The sequence below is a fragment of the Brachyhypopomus gauderio genome, chromosome 21 (genome assembly GCF_052324685.1).
Source record: "Brachyhypopomus gauderio isolate BG-103 chromosome 21, BGAUD_0.2, whole genome shotgun sequence".
In the NCBI taxonomy this organism is placed as follows: Eukaryota; Metazoa; Chordata; class Actinopteri; order Gymnotiformes; family Hypopomidae; genus Brachyhypopomus; species Brachyhypopomus gauderio.
Window position 1 is genome coordinate 6,435,238 of NC_135231.1, and position 19,789 is coordinate 6,455,026.

Sequence of the window (19,789 nt, forward strand, 5' to 3'; positions counted from 1 at the left end):
CACTGTGAACAAGAAGGCCATGCAGACCCTCTGCGCAGGGAGTCACTGTACTACACGAGAAACCGCAGAGGAGCGGCTACTGCTTGCTTTCCTGAGACGCCTCTGTGTACACCACCCTTTTTAGAGAAAAGGTTTCAAAACATCACAACTGGTTCCAGTTGTAACAACGGTTGTTGTTTTAAGGTGGTTCTAGTCTAGTCAGTCTTTTGGAATTTCTACTGTTAGTGTTTCAGTATGATTTCTGTATTACGTATGTAATTATACCCTATAGCCTACTCAATACTGTTCACAGTTGACACTTTCCATGAATCCCACCAATGAGATGTGCTTTTTGTGCTGTTTTATTCACATTTCTAATTCTTTCAGTGGAAGGTGTGAGACTTGTTCCTGGAGATACAACCAAGCCTTGTTCCTTCAGGTTTCTAATAATCCTTCATGGTCACCGGCTATTTGTAATTATTAACTTAACACGAGACTTAACAGTGACCTTTCATACGCTTTGTGGGGTATATTTCATGATGCTTGCTTCTGGATAGAATATCTCAGATTAGACTCTGATATAGATATTCTGTTTCATATACCAAGACCCACCAAAACTTTCATAATATACTAATAGTGACTAAGTTTATGACACTGCGTTGTGCCTTTGAACCTTCTGAAAGGAGCGTCGCGTAATCAGTACGCAGTACAGGTATGTAAACTGAATTAATCACGGAAGATCGATGTTTTTCTTCAAAAAATCCCCGTTTGACGATTTAAAACTTTATCTTCACAATGTTTAAGTCATACGTGTTGTTTCTAAGCCCACATAACGTTTTAAATGTTTAATATGTTTAAAAATTGTAACGATACATATTAGCTGAAAAAACAAAATCCAGAATGGCATTCCAGATGATCGTTGAACATGATCATGTACACATGAGTGGGTGTTCAAAATTGGTCAAATAATGTAGCTGCACAACATCACACTATTATGGTCTCGCATAAAATATGATGGCACCTTTTCGCGCTCAAGGTTTGAAGCCATAATTAGTTAAATACGAAGACCAAAGGACCAAAGGGTTCCAGTAAAAGCAAACACGCATCAGTAGTGTACATTCAGGGAGTGGTTTCACAGCGTCATTCAGCTCGTCTCCGCTCCCTAATTCCAATCTGGCATGCACACAAAATCTGTACGGCGTCCACACACTCGCTCGAGAGGGAAAAAACAAGATGATTTGTTAATTTTTTATATTCTCTAGCATGTCAGTACTTGTCCTCTAGAACGAAATCGAAAGGCGCTAATTACTTGTTTATCAGTCGGACGATTCGGTTAAGCAAACCGTACTGGCTGTTCAAGCAACAAAAACGGAGACTGGATTTTTATACTAAGTGTCTGTTTTCTTTCCGTCCGTTAAGAAACGAGTGAAGCGCCGGAATTCCACGCGCCACATGGTTATGCGCGCGTGCGTCCTGCGGCACGGGTCCTTATTGACGAGACGAGATGCGCCCGCAGGTGCTCGCGCTGTGCGCGCTCTGTCTCTGGGCTTTTCTACATCCAGCTACTTCTCAAACTCAAGAAGGTGCGTTACATGTACTTTTACTGTTGCGTCGTGCTAATAGATACCCTACGATTTGTCCATAAGTTAATAAATCAGTTACTTCGGATCGTAAACGTATGGTATATCTGTATTTAAAGAAATACAAACAAAAGATGTTATCTTTGTGAAACAGAGGGGACATGCCGGAAATCTCGCGCTTATCAATTCCTGGGTGGATTATTCCGCATTCCAAGAGTTTCATCTTAAGTCTTATATTTACATTTACGTTTTGGGCATTTAGCAGACGCGCTTTTCCAGAGCCACTTATAAAGTGGTTTGCCATCTGCTCACAGAATACGTCAATAGATAAGTCAGAATTCAATATAGCCTTGAACCAGAATACTACAGAACTACAGGAATCAGTACAAATAAACACAGGCTTAATATCTGATGTAAGTGTTGATGGGAGATTGCAGACTTCTGTGGACCATTTGTGAGTTTTTAATGCTAGAATGTTAGTAGAAACCCTTGTAATGCTCTGACTCCTGCTCTTGGCACATGGTTGGCCCCTTTTTTTCTGTCACCTGTGCTGGGGTAGAGCAGGTTGGCAAGTGTTGTTATTTTTAGCTCTGACTCACTGATCTAGAGAATTTGTGGTATTTGTAAGTTGTACCTGCTCTTAGTAAACTCCTTCAAAAACCAAAATTCCAAACCAAAAAACTATTACCTCATACTGGGGAGAACTAAAAAACTGGTATCATCCTGGGGTCTCTTCAACATTTAATCATTTACATTTTGATGATTAAATACTAAGATATATTTTAGGTCCTCGGAAAGGTAGATTATGGACAGAATGTAGCTTATACACATAATAAAAGAATTTGGTTTGACAGCCAAACTGTCACTGTCTTAGAATCAGTGCTATGAAAAGCACGATTAGGCCAGGCAGTAGAGTGTATTTGTACCACCCAGGAGTGAGTCACTTCAGGTGGAGATATCTACAGGCTCAGAATGATTAACCCAGCTTCTCCTTAATTGTCTCTCTCCTTTTACAAACAAAGCACTTTTCTTTTCTCACAGAACTTTGCCTCTAAGAATAATTTTTGGATTTAAAACACAATAATCAATGTCCTCAATTGTACCAACATGTCTCAGTCAGTGTTCTTGATTCAGACTAATACGTCACATGTTTCTCTGCAGGACACAGTGTACACTAGTGCATTGGCAGTACATTAGGACATTGACAGGGTTATTAGGTCTGCGTTATTGCACCTACCACCTATCAGAGCAAAGTTAGGTGTGCGTTATTGCAATCAAAGTCATAGCATCAAAGTTCACAGGGCTTGTCTGTGACCAGACATGAGAAAGAGAGGTTGAGAATGATGCTCAGCGCTCCAGTCTTATAGCAGCAGAAGGTACAGATGTCAAAAGAATGATGTAGTTAAACACACAGAGCTTGATTCTGCATTCTTGGTCAACATGGACTCCAGCAGTGATCACTAAGGAGTTTTATTGTGTGTTCACAGAATAACTGATTAGAATAGCCAGAAATAACACACAAAGTGCTTCATGGAGATTGTGTTCATCTTTTCCCCAAGATTCATCTGCCTTTATTTTATTCCCCCCCCTCTGTGCTTCTCATTCTTGTTTTGTTGTTGTTGTTTTTTCCTGCGCTCTGGTTCTTAAATTTCCGGTTACCTCTGACCTATAAGTGTTTATTGCTTGATTGACAGCATTGTTTCCTGTCCTGCCCCCACTCCCTGTCTGAACTAATATTGACTTTGGAGTAGATAACTGAATGTATTTACACAATATGAGCACATCTGAAACACATGAATTAGATATACGGATTCAGTGCAAGTTCATTTGCTACTGATCTCTGGGACCCCAATACCTTCCCCACTTGCTTAACGTCCTTGATGCTCAAATGTTTCTGCTGTTCCTGCTTTGGGCCTCGTCCCAATAACTGCCCCTTATTGATAAGCTGCCATGAACCATGGCAGCTGGTGCAGTGGGGGCAGGGGGGGGGGGGGGGGTGGGAGTAATGCCCCCATGGGCAGCAGGGGCAGGACGAGAGTGGCCACTCGTAGATGTTGTCCCTATCTCTCCCTGCGGCCCGGTCCCCCTCCCGCTCTTGATAGACTGCTGCCCTCACACTTGCGCTATTGTGTGCTGCTGTGATCTCTGCCTCGCACACTCGCGCACTCCCGCGCGCACTCTCCAGTACACATTAACAGAGTGCACATTTATAGCTATGTGACAATCCTACGCGTTGTTTATTAGGAACGCCTGATTAGACTACTGGAGACAACAGCTCCAGTCCTGCAACAGGCAGCCGATGCACAAGAAACCCCTCTGCCCCCCCCCTCCCCTCCCCCCTTCCACTATTATTACCCCAAATGTCCTGCCTGAAGGGGCTTTTGGTGCAATCGACAATCTTTCCTTTGGTCCAGAAGACAGTAAACTCTAGTGAGCGTTGGTCCACTAGCAGATCTACAGGCTAAAGTGAGGCGTGATTCACCAGTGCCAGCTGGCAAATAGTGCAAGGCGTGATGACGTGTCATGGCCGCACGAGTTGGCCTGGAGTGGGCGGAGCCACGGCAGCTCGGACGAACGGGTCGGCGCCGCAGCGATCGCTGACGGCAGCAGATGGGTTGTGTCCCATTCCGCACTACGAAGTGCGGGGCTTCTCCACCCCGTGATGAGGGTCCTCGGTGCTCCTCGAGAGCGAGTGAGTGTGTGTGTTTGGCTCCTTGAGGTCCCTCAGGCAAGTGTTCCCGCTGCTCAGCTCCATTTTGGCTACTTCTCACCACGTTGGCCCCTCCCCTCCTGTGCACTAAATCACGGCTGTTAGAGGACATTAGGCGTCCTTATGCTGAAAATGCAGGCCTGTGGCGTCCTGTGACCCCTTTCACCTTTGACCCCCCTTCGCCATGCCACTGACCTTGTCTGTATGCATGTCTGTGTGTGCATGTGTATGTGTGCAGAGGAGGCTTTGTGCTACTTCAAAGGCTCTGTGTTCCTCGTGTTGGGCCTTTTATCACGCCAGTCTCCAGTTGTAGCAGTGAAGTTTACGACTAGCGTTTGCAGTTTCATGCTGCCCCTCTAGTGATTACATTTAAAAACTGGACACTGGATTACTGATCTCTCATCTCAGTTATAGACTGGACTATAGATCTCTAATCTTTCCAGTTGTTTAAAGTGCTTAAATGTATTGGTATGAATTTGTGGGATTTTGTTTCTTTTTTCTGTGCCAGTTTGCCTAGGGACCAAGAATGGAATCAGTTTTACAGACAGCCACACCATACATTACAGTAACCTGAAGCAGCGCTACACTGGCTGTGAGATCATCTTGGGCAATCTGGAGATCAACTTCATGGAGCACGACTTTGACGTCTCTTTCCTAGGAGTAAGACACTTTCGTCCCTTTTTATTACTTTATTCATGCAAAAAAAAAAAAAACGTGTCAGACATCTTGAATAAATCTCTCTGCTCTGAAATGTTAAGTCTGCAGAGAGTCATCCTGAGATTAGTGTTTAAGTCTTAAGTAAACGTTAAGGTTTCTGCATGTGATTTACGTGACGTAAGGAGCGATTCGGGCGAGTGCGTCTGCTTCTTTAACCACATCTTGGCGCTCTCTCCCTCGCCGCGTTTGCCTCTGCTTGTAGAGTATCCGGGAGGTGACGGGCTACGTCCTCGTTACCACAAACCAGTTTGGCCGGCTTCCGCTCCAGAATCTGCGTGTGATCCGTGGCACTACACTCTACGAACAGACCTGGGCCCTGTCGGTCTTAGTCAACTACGAAGGCGAGCACGGGCTGGTCAGCCTGGGCCTCACGCACCTCACAGGTCAGGTCACAGGCCATGCGGGTGGAGGCCCTATTGGGGGGGGGGGGGGGGGGGGGGGTCTGTGGGAAAGGGAGAAGGGGTGGGTGGAGGTAAAGAATGAGGAAAGGAGCAAAGAGGGCAGACATATCAGACTTCTAGATTCAGAGAGCAGATTAGATGTTTTTTACAGGAGCTATTGTCACAGAACAGTTTTACAGATGTCTGACTGCAGGCTGCTAGTGATCAAGCCAAACGTGACATTCGTAAAGAAAACCTTCCTTAGAGCATCAGGAAGAAACCTTGAGAGGAAATAGGGCTCAAAGAGCCTTCCTCTGATTGACATTTCAGCAGGAACATAATAAGCAAACAAACAAAACTAAGGAACAGTTATGCAATAGAAGTGGATTCCAGGTTCCACGTTAGCTGTGTGTTTTACTGCATGTGAATAGTGTTGGGTAGGGCAGGAGAGAAGCCCAGTTTTAGAATAAAAGTGTTTGCACACACTTTGGGTGTGTGTAAAGTACAGTGTGTGTGTGTGTGTGTGTGTGTGTGTGTGTGTGTGTGTAGTACAGTGCAGGCAGCCTGGCAGGGGCAGCGTGTTAAGACTAGTCTGGGCTTTTAGCAGCGGCCCAGGCAACATTGGTGTTGGACTGTGGTCTCTCCTTCCAAGAATTCTACAGAAATCACTTTCACTCTCTCTTGCTTGGACCAGTGAAATGTGTGCAGGGTTCTGTCATCTGATCGCTTTGTCACTTTTCTATCAGAAGTAATATCACGCTACAGGAGCTACGTGTAGACTGTTACAGAATCTCCTTGTGATTTTGCTCTGTAATGTAAGTCTCCTGATGACTGGAACACCGATTGCCTGTTGTGTTTCCATGCTGCAGAGATCCTAAAGGGGGGTGTGCAGATTGTTAATAACAGGTTCCTCGCTTATGCCCCCTGGATCAACTGGCAGGACATTGTAAGGGACAGCAACGCCCACATTGAGATCCACGGCAACGGCCAACAAGGTGCGTGAGCGTCCTGCCGACATATATGAAAGCCCCCAGTTAAACTGGCTGCTGTACTGGTTGGTTTGACTTGCATTTCTTGCCTACAGCGCTGTGTCATTCCAGCTGCAGAGACCACTGCTGGGGTCCGACCAAAGACGAGTGCCAGACCTGTGAGTAGAACCGCACTCACCGCCGAGCGACGGATGCCTTTCGGAGTCCGAAAGCCGCACAAAGGCTCCGAAGTCTCATCCGTAGCGAATAATGGCACCAATTATCAGTTGTAAAACGCGGTGTTCGTTCCGCCATAACATATGAACCAGCTGCACCCAGGCGCTTATCCCAGCTCGTCACTACGTGTCTTCTCCTCTCCTCGCAGTGACGAAGACTGTGTGTGCGCCGCAGTGCCACGGGCGCTGTTTCGGGAGCAGCCCTCGGGACTGCTGCGACGTGGAGTGCGCGGGCGGCTGCGCGGGCCCCTTGAACACCGACTGCTTCGTAAGTGTCGCCCTTATCCGCCATCCAGCCGGTCGTAAAGAGCCGTAGCCGCAAGGCAGGACCGATGGGCTCTGGCGGATGACGTGCCTGCGCTGACACGCGTGTGCTCTGGTGCAGGCGTGCCAACACGTGAACCACTCGGGCGCTTGCGTGCCTCAGTGCCCTCAGCCGCTCATCTACAACAGGCAGACGTTCCAGCTGGAGCCCAACCCGGACGCCATGTACCAGTACGGGTCCGTCTGCATGCACAAGTGTCCCGGTGAGTCGCCAAACCCCAGACGGCTGGACAGTTCCAATCTACTGTCTGTGCTGCGAGACATTTGTCTACCAGGGAGTCATTGGCTGTGTTCGAAATAGACTACTACATACTGGATACTGCATACTGGACTCAGTATATACTGGATACTGCATACTGGTCCTCGTAGTAGTATGCAGTACAGTTTCCAGTATGCGACAAAAGCAAAGCACACTACGGGGTCACGTGAACGTAGCGTTGCATGATGGGATGCAGTACACCACGAAGATAGCTCTGTTCGCATACTGGAATATTTTGCGGAAGTAGTAGGTCATCCGGGTATGTTTCGCGTACTGGAAATTTTCATTTTGGTCACATACTGCATACTGCATACTGATTTGGGGCTCGATCAGTATGCCAGTAGTATGTAGTAGACTATTTCGAACACAGCCATTGTCCTCGATCAAGGAGTGTTTTCTGTTTTAATGATGTTGGATGAGTGTTAATCGTGAAATATTTGTTTTTGTGAAATGCTAATCGGTCCTGTCATACATGCGGACTCAGTAACAGGACCACTGCATACCCCATCATACATGCAGAGTCAAGAACACGACCATAAATTCTTCTAGAGTTCAGCAAAAATGTCAAATCTCTTCAATGTACACTCAATGTTCCACCTGGGTGCAATTTAGTTCAACTAGTGGAGATTTTGTGTTACTGAAAAGATGTGCAGTAAGGTTTAGATGGAGGTCCAAGGGTTTGTACTTTTTTATATCTTCCACGCCTTTGTTGATCTTCAGGGAAGTTCTCATATTTAACTCAAGCTTCCGGCATTCAGACTCACAACTGTGATGATGTGTGTCCCAGTGTGTATGGTGAATACAGCTACTGACGAGAGTCTCCCCCTCACTCACTGACACAGATCACTTTGTGGTGGACGGTAGCGCCTGTGTGAGCAGCTGCCCTCTTGATAAAATGGAGGTGGAGAGGAACGGAATAAAGCAGTGTGAGCCCTGCAATGGTCTCTGCCCAAAAGGTGAAGGACCCCCCCCCCCCCCTGCCACACACACACACACACACACACACACACACACACACACACACACCACAGAAACACACACCACACACACACACACATACACACCACAGAAACACACACCACACACACACACACCACAGAAACACACACCACACACACACACACCACACACACACACACACACACACACACACACACCACAAAAACACACACACACACACAGGAACGGAATAAAGCAGTGTGAGCCCTGCAATGGCCTCTGCCCAAAAGGTGAAGGACCCCCACCACAGACACACACACAGACACACACACACACACACACACACACACACACACACACACACACACACACACACACACACACACACACACACACACACACACAAACACACACACACACTGTTCACAGCAGACTGTATACATCCACACACCACTCACATTCTGAGTCATTAGTAAAAATGTATTCTTCACATCTGAAGGGCTGTTTAATGCTTTTTATACTCTGGCAGTGAGCATGACACAAAAATGTCTATTTGTTATCTCTCCTCTTTCCTTCTCTCTCTTTCTCCCTCTCTCTTTCTTTTCCTCTTCTCTCTCTCCCTTTCTCTCCATTTCTCCATTTCTGTCCTTCTCTTTCCCTCTCTCCCTCAACTTCTCCTTCTCTCTCTCTCTCTCTCTCTCTCTCTCTCTCTCCTCCCATCTTTTCTCATCCTGTAGTGTGTGAGGGGACAGATCCGGACAAACCCCACAGACAGACTGTAGACTCCAGTAACATTGACAGTTTCATTAATTGCACTGAGATCCAGGGTAGCCTCCACTTTCTTATCATTGGCATTAAGGGGTGAGTTCTCTTTTTTATAGTTCACTTTAACTTAAATATAATTCTAAAACTTTATAATTAAAGTTTAACTTTAAAGTGATAGTGCCAGGGCATTAAAGAATCAATGTTTATGGTAATTTTACATCCCTTTCAATTTTACAGGGATTCCTATAATAACATACCACCTCTGGACCCCCAGAAGCTCAAAGTCTTCAGCACTGTAAGAGAAATAACAGGTAATAATACCACACAGTTACACTACATAATACTAAACTGGGTGTATTACTACACAATACTCAACTGGGTGTATTACTACATAACACTAAACTGGCTGTATTATATTGTCATTGTGGTATATTTCATGTTTTGTGCTAGTAAGTTTCATTTGTATTCTTAAAATTTTCTAGTTATTTAAGAAGAACAGGGTTAATTAATAAACACAAGAGAGTCATGCAGTATTCACTTCACTTCTCTACATGTCATCTGCTGTCCTTGGCCAGTTTTTAAATTGGCAACCTAAAATGATTCATCATAAACAGATTCATTCATACGGACTATTCCCCAAGCAGTGCACTACAAACAATGTAATACAACCAGAATTACATGACTACAGTCAGTAGGTAGCTCCTATTGTAATGTCTGATTGTTAATAATCCAAAGCTTCATTTCTTTAATATGGACTGGTAGCAAGTTCCATTCTTAAGATGCTGTTACAGAAAAACTCTGACTGACTAATGGAACCGTCTCAAACTGGAACGATCCAGTGATGTAACGACCCAGTGATGTAACCTCTCGTAACCTGTGCACTTCTTCTTTACATCATACACGTCTCAAGTGTGGGGGGCGATACAGTAATACTTTAAAAACAAGATAAACGCTTATACATTTAACAACATATTCCCAACTCAGAATTCAAAAGCCTTTCTAAGGTCACCAAAGCAGCCCATACACTACCACTCCTATCCATCAACAATTCAATCTTTTCCAGAAAGAGAGTGGAGTGTTGAACTCTAAATCTAAAATGAACTCGCGTTATTAAAATAAGAATCTATCAACACTGACACCCGCTTCTCTGCCACCTTGGAAAAAGGAGGCATAATGCTGATAGGCCTGTAAACTGGGCTCACCTGCTTTAAAAACACACTAGCTGGTAGCACTCTAGCTGGTAACACACTAGCTGGTAGCACACTAGCTGGTAACACACTAGCTGGTAGCACACTAGCTGGTAACACACTAGCTGGTAGCACATTAGCTGGTAACACACTAGCTGGTAACACACTAGCTGGTAACACACTAGCTGGTAACACACTAGCTGGTAGCACATTAGCTGGTAACACACTAGCTGGTAACACACTAGCTGGTAACACACTAGCTGGTAACACACTGGTAACACACTAGCTGGTAGCACACTAGCTGGTAACACACTAGCTGGTAACACACTAGCTGGTAGCACACTAGCTGGTAGCACACTAGCTGGTAACACACTGGTAACACACTAGCTGGTAGCACACTAGCTGGTAACACACTAGCTGGTAACACAGTAACTGGTAACACACTAGCTGGTAACACACTGGTAACACACTAGCTGGTAGCACACTAGCTGGTAACACACAGGTAACACACTAGCTGGTAGCACACTAGCTGGTAACACAGTAACTGATAACACACTAGCTGGTAACACACTGGTAACACACTAGCTGGTAACACAGTAACTGGTAACACACTAGCTGGTAGCACACTATCTGTTTTCCACGTATCTGGAAAAAAAAAACATGAGCTGAAGGGTTGATGATATTTGTAATGGATGAAGCAAAGTAGTGTTCAGTACAATCATAGTCTTCATTAAGTGAATTAATTATTCGTATTGCTTCATGCTCTGAGATACTGAAGTGGGTTTGGAGACATCTGCTAATGCTCTAGTGGAGGCAGTCTTCATCTGCAGCAACTAAACTGTATAGTCTCAGCAACAGTAAATACAATATCTGTTAAAAGCTTCAACAATCAATGTTATCATTCAGTTTTGATGATCCACTGTGCTTAACACCATATTTGCTATATTATATGGTAAATGCTGGTTTATCAGTATGCAGTTTACTAGAAAGTCTGCCTTCGGCCAGGGTAGAAACGTCTTTAATGTGATATTAAACTTGTATATAATATTCATGAAATAGGTCATACTGATTGTTTTTTTTCTGATTTTCCTTTGTGTGCACTGCAGGAGTTTTGAATATCCAGTCTTGGCCTTCAGAGCTCAATAATCTGTCGATTTTCTCCAACCTCACCACTATACATGGAAGGTCCCTCCAACCGTAAGAAAGAGAGAGAAAGAGAGAGAGAGTGTGTGTGTGTGTGTGTGTGTGTGTGTGTGTGTGTGTGTGTGTGTGCGTGTGTGTGTGTGTGTGTGGGGGGGGGGGGGGGGGGGGGGGTGATCTGTGTTTTTTTTTCCATCATCAGCCGTGTTTACACCTGCCTGTGTTTTCCATGTATCCCATCCCAGTGCTTTTGTCCTCTGTCTTGTTAAGTTTGTGTGAAGCCTCTGTGTGCCTCTGTGTGCTAATGCTACTAGCCCAAGTCTATTAGGTCACCAGTGTTCCCCAGTGCATGTGGCTCATCAGTGTTCTTTTTGTGTATTTGTGTTTGTGTGTGTCCCTCTACCCTGTCCCATCACATCCACTGTCCCTAACTGTGTACCCACAACAGCACTAAAAGGTATGTGACCCAAGCAAATGTCTCTCAACGCTAGACCGGCATGGCAGTGGATCTTTCCGGAATCTTCCTTTATCTCTCTCCCTTTCTCAATCTCTGCCTCCCACACACGCGTCACCACAAGCGCACGCTCGCACGCAAACACACACACAGGTGTCATTATTCCTCCTTTGGGTGACACAGAACGACAGCAGTGTGAAAGAGGAAGTCGGTGCCTTGGAAGAGTTGCGAAATAAGAGCGAGAAATTAGTAGAGCGTGTCTGAGCAGTGGTTCAGGCTTATAGCGTGGGCAGGCCCCAAACGGGTCACGCCGGCACTGGAGCACCGCAGCGGCTGGTCGGCTGCCAGGAAGAGAGTAAACGAAACACATTCTGGGAGGTGTGACAGGTGGTTCCTGTGGTGTCGCTCTGGGGCGTCTGCATGCGTTCTCCCTGCTCCACTCTGCCATGATTATCTCTCTCTCTCTCTCTCTCTCTCTCTCTCTCCGTCTCACTTTTTTCCTCATTTCTTCCTATCTCTTGTTCACTACTTTCAGGCCCTTCTCTCTGCTGGTAATGAAAGTGGCGTCCCTCACGTCCCTGGGGCTGCGCTCACTGCGTGAGATCAGAGATGGCAGTGTGTACATTAACAATAACACTAACCTGTGTTACCACCACACTGTGGACTGGACAAAGATCTTCACCAGCGCCCGGCGACAGCGCAGAATAAACAATGAAATAAAGAACAACAAGGCCCGGAGTCAGTGTGGTAAGCCAAACTGTTCCACTGCAACACTGCAACACATCAACAGCTTTCTGATCTGTTATAGTGCTAATGCACTGTACTTAACCGTGTGTGTGTGTGTGTGTGTGTGTGTGTGTGTGTGTGTGTGTGTGTGTGTGTGTGTGTGCGTGCGTGCGTGCATGTGTGTGTGTGTGTGCGTGCGTGCGTGTGTGTCAGAGGCAGACGGTTGTGTGTGTGATCCACTCTGCTCTAACGCAGGCTGCTGGGGCCCTGGACCAGAACAGTGTCTGTCTTGCAGGAATTACAGCCGCCATGGCACCTGTGTGGCTCAGTGTAACATCTACTCTGGGTCAGTGGGGGCTTCATGTTCTCAGCAGTCTGCATGCTTGTGTGAAATGCATATATATGGATAGATTTGTGTCTATGGATTCCTCCTGTAAATATATGTGTGTGTGTGTGTGTGTGTGTGTGTGTGTGTGTGTGTGTGTGTGTGTGTGTGTGTGTGTGTGTGTGTGTGTGTGTGTGTGTGTGTGTGTGTGTGTGTGTGTGTGTTGACAGAGAGCCGAAGGAGTTTGCAAAGACTGATGGGGAATGTCGTGGCTGTCATACTGAGTGTCTACCACAGCAAGGGCGAGCAACATGTAGGGGAGAGGTAAAAAGCCCTTACCCTCTCTCCCTCTCTCACTCTCTCACTCTGACTCACTCTCTCTCACTCTGACTCACTCTCACTCTGACTCACTCTCTCTCACTCCCTCTCTCTCACTCTCTTTTACTCATTCACTCTCTGTCTTTTACTCCTCTCTCCCTCTCTCTCTCTCTCTCTCACTCTCTTTTACTCATTCACTCTCTTTGTCTTTTACTCCTCTCTCTCTGTACTCTGTTGTGGTAATAATAATAATAACAATAATAGGCATATTGATTAAAAAATCAGTGCACTGCAATAAAAAAGATGAATATCAGTAACATTAATGACAACTAATAAAACAATTAACATATTAACAAGAGGTTGAATGTGTCAGCTGAGAAAAATGTGTGTGGGCAGTCGAGTGTGTGTCATCTCAGTGTCAGTCTCACCTGTGGTTACATTCATGCTTTTTCATCATTTCCTTGTTTGCCTGTCAAACAATTCATAACTCAGCTGTGTACAGAGCACAAAGGACCCTATTTTAGCCCCTGAAATAACCCCCCCCCCCCACCCCCCACAGTGACCGTGTTCACATACGCTCTGGGCCAAATTCATTATGTAGACAACACTGTGGATTTCTTTAAATGGTACTTGTAGTGTTTGAGGGTGACAGCTGTGATATTAAACACATTGATGTTTGAAAACTTTTTGTTCCCTTTCTGGTCAATGTAATAAGACCTCCTTCATTTCCCCTTTGATGTGGTGGTCATAATTCTGACTCCTGACACACCAAGGAGCAGAGCGGATTTTCCACTGTTCCGATCCTCTATACGATGTGTGCCGTTTCCCTCACAATTAGTGTTCACCTGCTCTTTGTTTGGACTGTAAACATGTTCGCGTAATGAAATAAACCTGCCTGAACCCGAACAGCAGTCGGGGGCACGGTGCACAGCAGATGCTGCTGCTAATCACCTGACGATGATGATGGTGGTCATAAGAATAAAGAACAAAGGAGAAAGGACAAAGGAAGAGGATTATTGTAATGAGGATGATGTCAGCGAGGTGGACAAATGAGTTTTTGACATGCGAAGATTCCATCTGCGCTCTCTTTGTCCCGTGACTGCCACCGTGAGGCTGCCAAACTGGCTTTACTGCCTCTTGGTGTTTGTGATCCTTATTACATAAGAGGGCCCTACTGAAACATGGCTGACAGATTGTTCCATGAATTTCTCATTACTGCTGTCTTCTGTTGCCACCTCATTCTCTCTCTCTCTCTCTCTCTCTCTCTCTCTCTCTCTCTCTTTCTCTATGTAAGGGTGCAGATGAGTGTGTGGCATGTTCTAACCTGATGGATGGCCCTCACTGTGTCTCCACCTGTCCTAATGGCTTAAATGGGGAGAGAGGGCAAGCCATCTTTAAATACCCCAATGCCACAGGGCATTGTAAGCCCTGCCACCCCAACTGTACAAGGGGGTAAGCTGTGTGCGTGTGTGTGTGTGTGTGTGTGTGTGTGTGTGTGTGTGTGTGTGTGTGTGTGTACTACTTCCAAAGTAGTATCATTAGAGAGTATTTCTTTGATGGCTATGTAATTGAAAAAAAGACGATGATATGCTGATATGTTATATTTTTCTTTAAGATGTAATGGCCCAACTCTGAGTGACTGCATGAACACTGTTAGAGCCGAGCACAGGTCAGTAGCGCCCTCTGCTGGGGACACCTACAAAAAGCCCATTGCGGCCCATATGCTTTACGTCGCATTTATGGTGTTCTGACTCTCACTGGCTGTCATGGCCTGGTGTCAGTCCTGCTGTTGCAGGGATAGTGTTTGGAGTGCTGGCATGTCTGATCGTGTGTCTGGCAGTGGTGGTGCTCTCGCTGCTGTACCACAGGGGCCTGGCCATCCGTCGCAAGAGAGCCCTCAGAAGGTACCTGGAGAGCGGAGAGGTGAGCGTGCACCGCACAGCTGGCCCTGTTCACGTGCTGACAGAGCACACTTCACTTCGTGTACATGAACGCCCTCTGAGAAACTGTAAAGGCATGTGATTACCATTTTTCATCGTCATAATATAAATAGTGCATTTGAGGAATCCAAAGAGTTGTGCCCTGTAAGTACACATCAGACCTGTCCAAGAAAGTAATGATGGTTTAGTTAAATAACCAGCCTGCGCAGGTCTGACAGCACACTGGTAAATGTGCGCACCTGTATAGCAGAAAGGTGGTGGCTGATCTTCCTGTGGTCTGGGCTCCTCTCCTCCTCCTCCCACAGAGCATCGAGCCACTGGATCCAGGGGAGAAGGGCACGAAGGTTCACGCTCGCATCCTGAGACCTTCTGAACTGCGGAAGAGCAAACTGCTGGGCTCTGGGGTCTTTGGCACTGTGCACAAGGTCTGCGTGCACCTGTGTCGTTTCCATATGCTCCATCAGCAAGAATGTTTTGTGTGTCTTGTATTGCATGTGATTAAGTTTTGGGCAGTAGATTACAATGGAACCTGTTTTACAAGTACTGTTTTTCACGGTAGATGGGCAGTACAGTCTAATCCTACGTAGGCTCTACTGTATCAGTGTGTTTAATTATACTCCGCACCATGTCATCTCGTGTTACGCCTTGACTCGGTGCTATATGACACCAGTGTGTGGTCTGGCTTTGAATCTGAACCGTTGCTTGTCCTCAGGGTGTCTGGATTCCTGACGGGGACTCTGTGAAGATACCTGTTGCTATAAAGACCATCCAAGATCGCAGCGGACGCCAGACCTTTACAGAGATCACAGACGTGAGACACATCCCCATATTCTTTACTCAACCACAGCACAAAGGTTCTGCATAGATCTGTCATGCGGTGTTTCTTTAAATCATATCCCTTTTTGGTAATCTCACTCTTGATGCTTCTGTTAGCTGGGCTTGTGCAACGTTTCTACCTAGCACAAGATTCTCTAGATTCTAAACCTCTTCCAAGGGGCAAAATGTAATGTATAATGCAGCGACAGTGTGTGCCAGTCCAGGGGCACCAATACTAACCCGTCTCTCTCCACCTGTTTCTCCACCCAATCTCCATGTGTCTCTCCTCGTCTCTCCACCTCTCTCTCCACCCTCTTTTTCCACTCTCCTCTCTCTCCACCTTTCTCTACACCCGTGTCTCCACCTTCACCCTCTTGCTCCACCCTCTCTCCACCTGCACAGCACATGCTGGCCATGGGCAGCCTGGATCACCCGTATGTCGTCCGCCTCCTGGGAATCTGTCCCGGGTCCAGCCTGCAGCTGGTCACCCAGCTGAGCACGCAGGGCTCCCTCCTGCAGCACCTCCGCCAGAACGCCCACCACCTGGACCCACAGCGCCTCCTCAACTGGTGTGTGCAGATAGCCAAGGTGAGTGCCGGCCCACACCTGCGCTCCTCCTTTCACGCTGGTTCAATCTGTTGTTTTTTTTTTTTACATCTGCGTGTCCATCTGAACATACGCTTAGGGGATGTTCTATCTGGAAGAGCACTGCATGATCCATAGGAACCTCGCTGCTCGCAATGTTCTGCTGAAGAGCGACTACATCGTGCAGGTCTCAGACTTTGGGGTAGCGGATCTGCTCTATCCAGATGACAAGAAGTATGTCTACTGTGAGCACAAGGTATTTACCCCTCCACAGTAGCACGAGGTGTCTTCAAGAGGATGTACGCAATAACACAAGATAAGTACTGATGGCAGCTTACAATCACCTGGTCCTCGTCTCTGTTCTTAGACTCCAATTAAATGGATGGCGTTAGAGAGTATCCTGTTCAGGAGGTACAGTCACCAGAGTGATGTCTGGAGTTACGGTAAGACGTCGTGCTGCGCTCTAAGGGTTAAACCACTACACATAAAACATCTCATCTGCTCATTTGGTTCCACACCCGTGTGGTTGGTCTTGCTCTTGTTCCCGGCCCACTCTCACAACGTCCGGCTGAAGGAGTGACTGTGTGGGAGATGATGTCGAATGGGGCGGAGCCTTACGCTGCCATGCATCCCCACGACGTGCCTGGTCTGCTGGAGAAGGGAGAACGTCTGGCCCAACCCCAGATCTGCACCATCGACGTGTACATGGTCATGGTCAAATGTAGGTCACGCGGAGTTTGATCTGAACCCAGGGATGATTCTTTCATACTTACTGATTTATGACTTTTCTAACCATTTCTTTTTTTTTTAGGCTGGATGATTGATGAGAACGTTAGACCCACCTTCAAAGAGTTGGCTAACGAGTTTACAAGAATGGCAAGGGATCCACCTCGTTACCTTGTTGTGAAGGTGAGAACACTTTGGCACGGCTGTCGTCGTTTATTAGAACTTTTGCATTGGAGCCAAATGACTGCAGTGTGTGTCTCTCAACTCAATGTAGAATGATCGAAATCGCTCGGTGCCCGATGAAAACCTTCCACGAGAGCTCAAGGTGCACGTGGAAAGTGATGGTGAAGAGGACGTGGATGAAGGGCTTGCCACTACTCCACTCCGCCTATCGCCTTCAAGGAATCACTCCCACCTGCGACTCGGCTCCTATAGGGTGGGACATCTGTATTCTGTTATCTGCCCTCTTGTGGACATTTTAGAAGATCGGAACAAGTTGTACAACTGATTGTTGTTTTAAAAACGTTCTCTGTTTTCCTCCCCCAGCAGAGTAGCTCGGGACATTCTGTACCAGTGGGATATCTGCCCATGACCCCAAGCCCTGGGGATGACCCCAGACAGGTCAGTTGCTATAAAATATGCATTTTGACTCTTAATACTTTAAGATAATACTTTGCTGAAATAAACATAGCATTTGGTCTTCTAATTTAAGAGACCAATCCATGTGTGCTGGCAAGATTACTTGTGGTTAAAAACGTTGTTGGATTCATAGTTGTGAATTCATAGTAGCTCGGGTTAGTAACTGCTGTGCCTGTGTTCTTCAGCTGTGGGCCCAGAGGAGACGTGTGGGTTCGACCAGGACTGCGTCTGAAAGCTCGGATGGAAGGGGCACCATGACCGACTTGGAGATGAACGAGCTCACCTCTCAGGCAGGAAGCCTCCTTAGGGGTCGCAGCCGAATTGACAGCGCATACGTGTCCAACTGCCCCTCTGTGGTGTCCGACCCGTTCTCACCTGGCCCAGAGGTGTCTGAAGAGGACACTGATGGATACGTCCTGCCCCAGAGCATCCACAGCTCAGAAAGAGGTGACGCCACCTCCTTGTGCTTGGAAAGCGAGAACTGTGCAGCATTTTTTATTATGTTCTGCGCTCTACTTCTCTGAACTGTATTGTTTTGAACCTGTGTCCTTGTTTATAGATGTCCTGGTTTTGGAGCCTGGGTCTAGCGTCAGAATGATGAAGGCTGGTTCTGGAAGTAGCCTTCCACGCAGCAGACCGCCACGAAACACCTGGAGTCATCTCTCCCCCTTAGTCTCAATTGCAGACCCCTCTCAAGAGTATGAACTGATGAACAAACAGCCCAGTGTGCTGTCCTGCCCACCCAAAGACAGTCCTGATGCGTCCCCCTCCTATGATCCTCCTTCGATCTGCAATACCGGTCTTCCACCACATGAAGACTCTGGATCTTCTGATACGCAACAGCCTGCCCAGTGCAACAGTGATCACAGCGAAGACACCTCAGCCCTCGAGGACGGGCCTGTGCCCGCAAGAGAGGGAGAAGGAGAGCAGTGTGTGAGGGAACCTTCGGACAGCACCGCTGAAGATGATGCGGCCGAAGTCGAGCGCGTGCCCCAGTCGACCGCGGTAGAGTATGAATACATGGACATTAGGACAGAACCTAAGCCAGAGCAACCCCACAGCGGCTCCGAGGTGAGGACGGGAAGCTCGGGAGAGAACGAAACACCCAGCAGCCTGGGCGAGGTGAAGAGAAAGCCGAAAGAAGATGCCGTTTACCAGAACACTTCTGAGCTGCCTGCACTGAACGGCAACGCTAACAAAAGAACTAGCAGGGACCCAACTGTTAATGGTCAGCTGGATGAGTATGAGGACATGGGTGCGTGCGGGAGAGCCCTTATGTCCGGTGATCAGGTGGTGTACCAGAACATTCCGCCAAAGGGAAGGATGGCGTCGGGAGAGGAGCTACATGGAGCAAAGCTCAGGGCCTTCAGAGGCATGTGTGTGGGGATGGATGACAAAGGGAACACCTCGTTTGACAACCCTGACTACTGGCACAGCAGACTGTTTCACAAATCAGATGCTGTTTGTACATGATAAATTAAAGGAGTTGATGAACTATAGCAACTGGTTTGCTCACCAGGTTTCTCAGGTGTTCATGTGATTCATGGTAATGTCATTAAGCTATATTGACCATTGCCAGTACTAGTGTGCCAGTACTTCAAGTGAAAGAGTCATTCCCATGAATACGAAGATCAAGAGTAGTTGGTAAAATGGCCAGTTAAGCCAGCTGATGCAGTGTGTGATAGGCTGATCATGAGTGGGATGCTCAGTTTTTTGAAGTTTTGCAACAAATTCAGTGTTTTGTATGTGTTTTATATGCAAGTCAGTGTTTCCTAGTGTTGGAAAAAATATTTTCTATATTTTTGATATACTGTGTGAACCTGTCAATAAAATTATGTACAATAAGATAATGTGTAGGCTTTCACCCTACAACAAGGTGTAGGTTTTTCACACCTCAAAAAAGGGACCTTCCATGTAAAAGCTTGTCAAAATCTGAATATCTATATATACTGTATTTGTATAATAAATGTGTTACTAATTCGATATCATGACATCCCAGTGTTGCATCTTTTTTATGTTAACAAACGGTCGAAAATGCTCGCTACCGACCTTTAAACAGGAATCTGACCGATACGA

General features: G+C 46.6%; 1 protein-coding gene across 5 annotated transcripts; it reads left to right on the forward strand.

The window, feature by feature from the left end:
• The first annotated feature begins 61 nt into the window (after positions 1 to 61).
• On the forward strand, positions 62 to 19,696 carry erbb3b (erb-b2 receptor tyrosine kinase 3b). 5 transcript variants are annotated; one of them, XM_076984157.1, is made up of 30 exons: positions 62 to 691; positions 1,399 to 1,562; positions 4,778 to 4,929; positions 5,189 to 5,369; positions 6,236 to 6,361; positions 6,451 to 6,513; positions 6,720 to 6,838; positions 6,956 to 7,097; positions 7,996 to 8,109; positions 8,830 to 8,953; positions 9,095 to 9,168; positions 11,151 to 11,241; positions 11,633 to 11,641; positions 12,174 to 12,385; positions 12,578 to 12,710; positions 12,920 to 13,013; positions 14,302 to 14,459; positions 14,623 to 14,676; positions 14,789 to 14,930; positions 15,253 to 15,372; positions 15,660 to 15,758; positions 16,166 to 16,351; positions 16,449 to 16,604; positions 16,716 to 16,791; positions 16,923 to 17,069; positions 17,160 to 17,257; positions 17,349 to 17,510; positions 17,621 to 17,695; positions 17,899 to 18,160; positions 18,273 to 19,696. In XM_076984157.1, the coding sequence occupies exons 2-30, from the start codon at positions 1,484 to 1,486 to the stop codon at positions 19,184 to 19,186; spliced, it is 4,362 nt and encodes a 1,453-aa protein (XP_076840272.1). In that variant the 5' UTR covers positions 62 to 691; positions 1,399 to 1,483; the 3' UTR covers positions 19,187 to 19,696. The 5 variants fall into 5 exon arrangements, with proteins under 5 accessions (XP_076840272.1, XP_076840271.1, XP_076840273.1 ...); XM_076984156.1 differs by lacking the exon at positions 62 to 691 and having other exon boundaries at positions 1,107 to 1,562; XM_076984158.1 differs by lacking the exon at positions 62 to 691 and having other exon boundaries at positions 1,107 to 1,562; positions 17,624 to 17,695.
• The last annotated feature ends 93 nt before the right edge of the window (positions 19,697 to 19,789 follow it).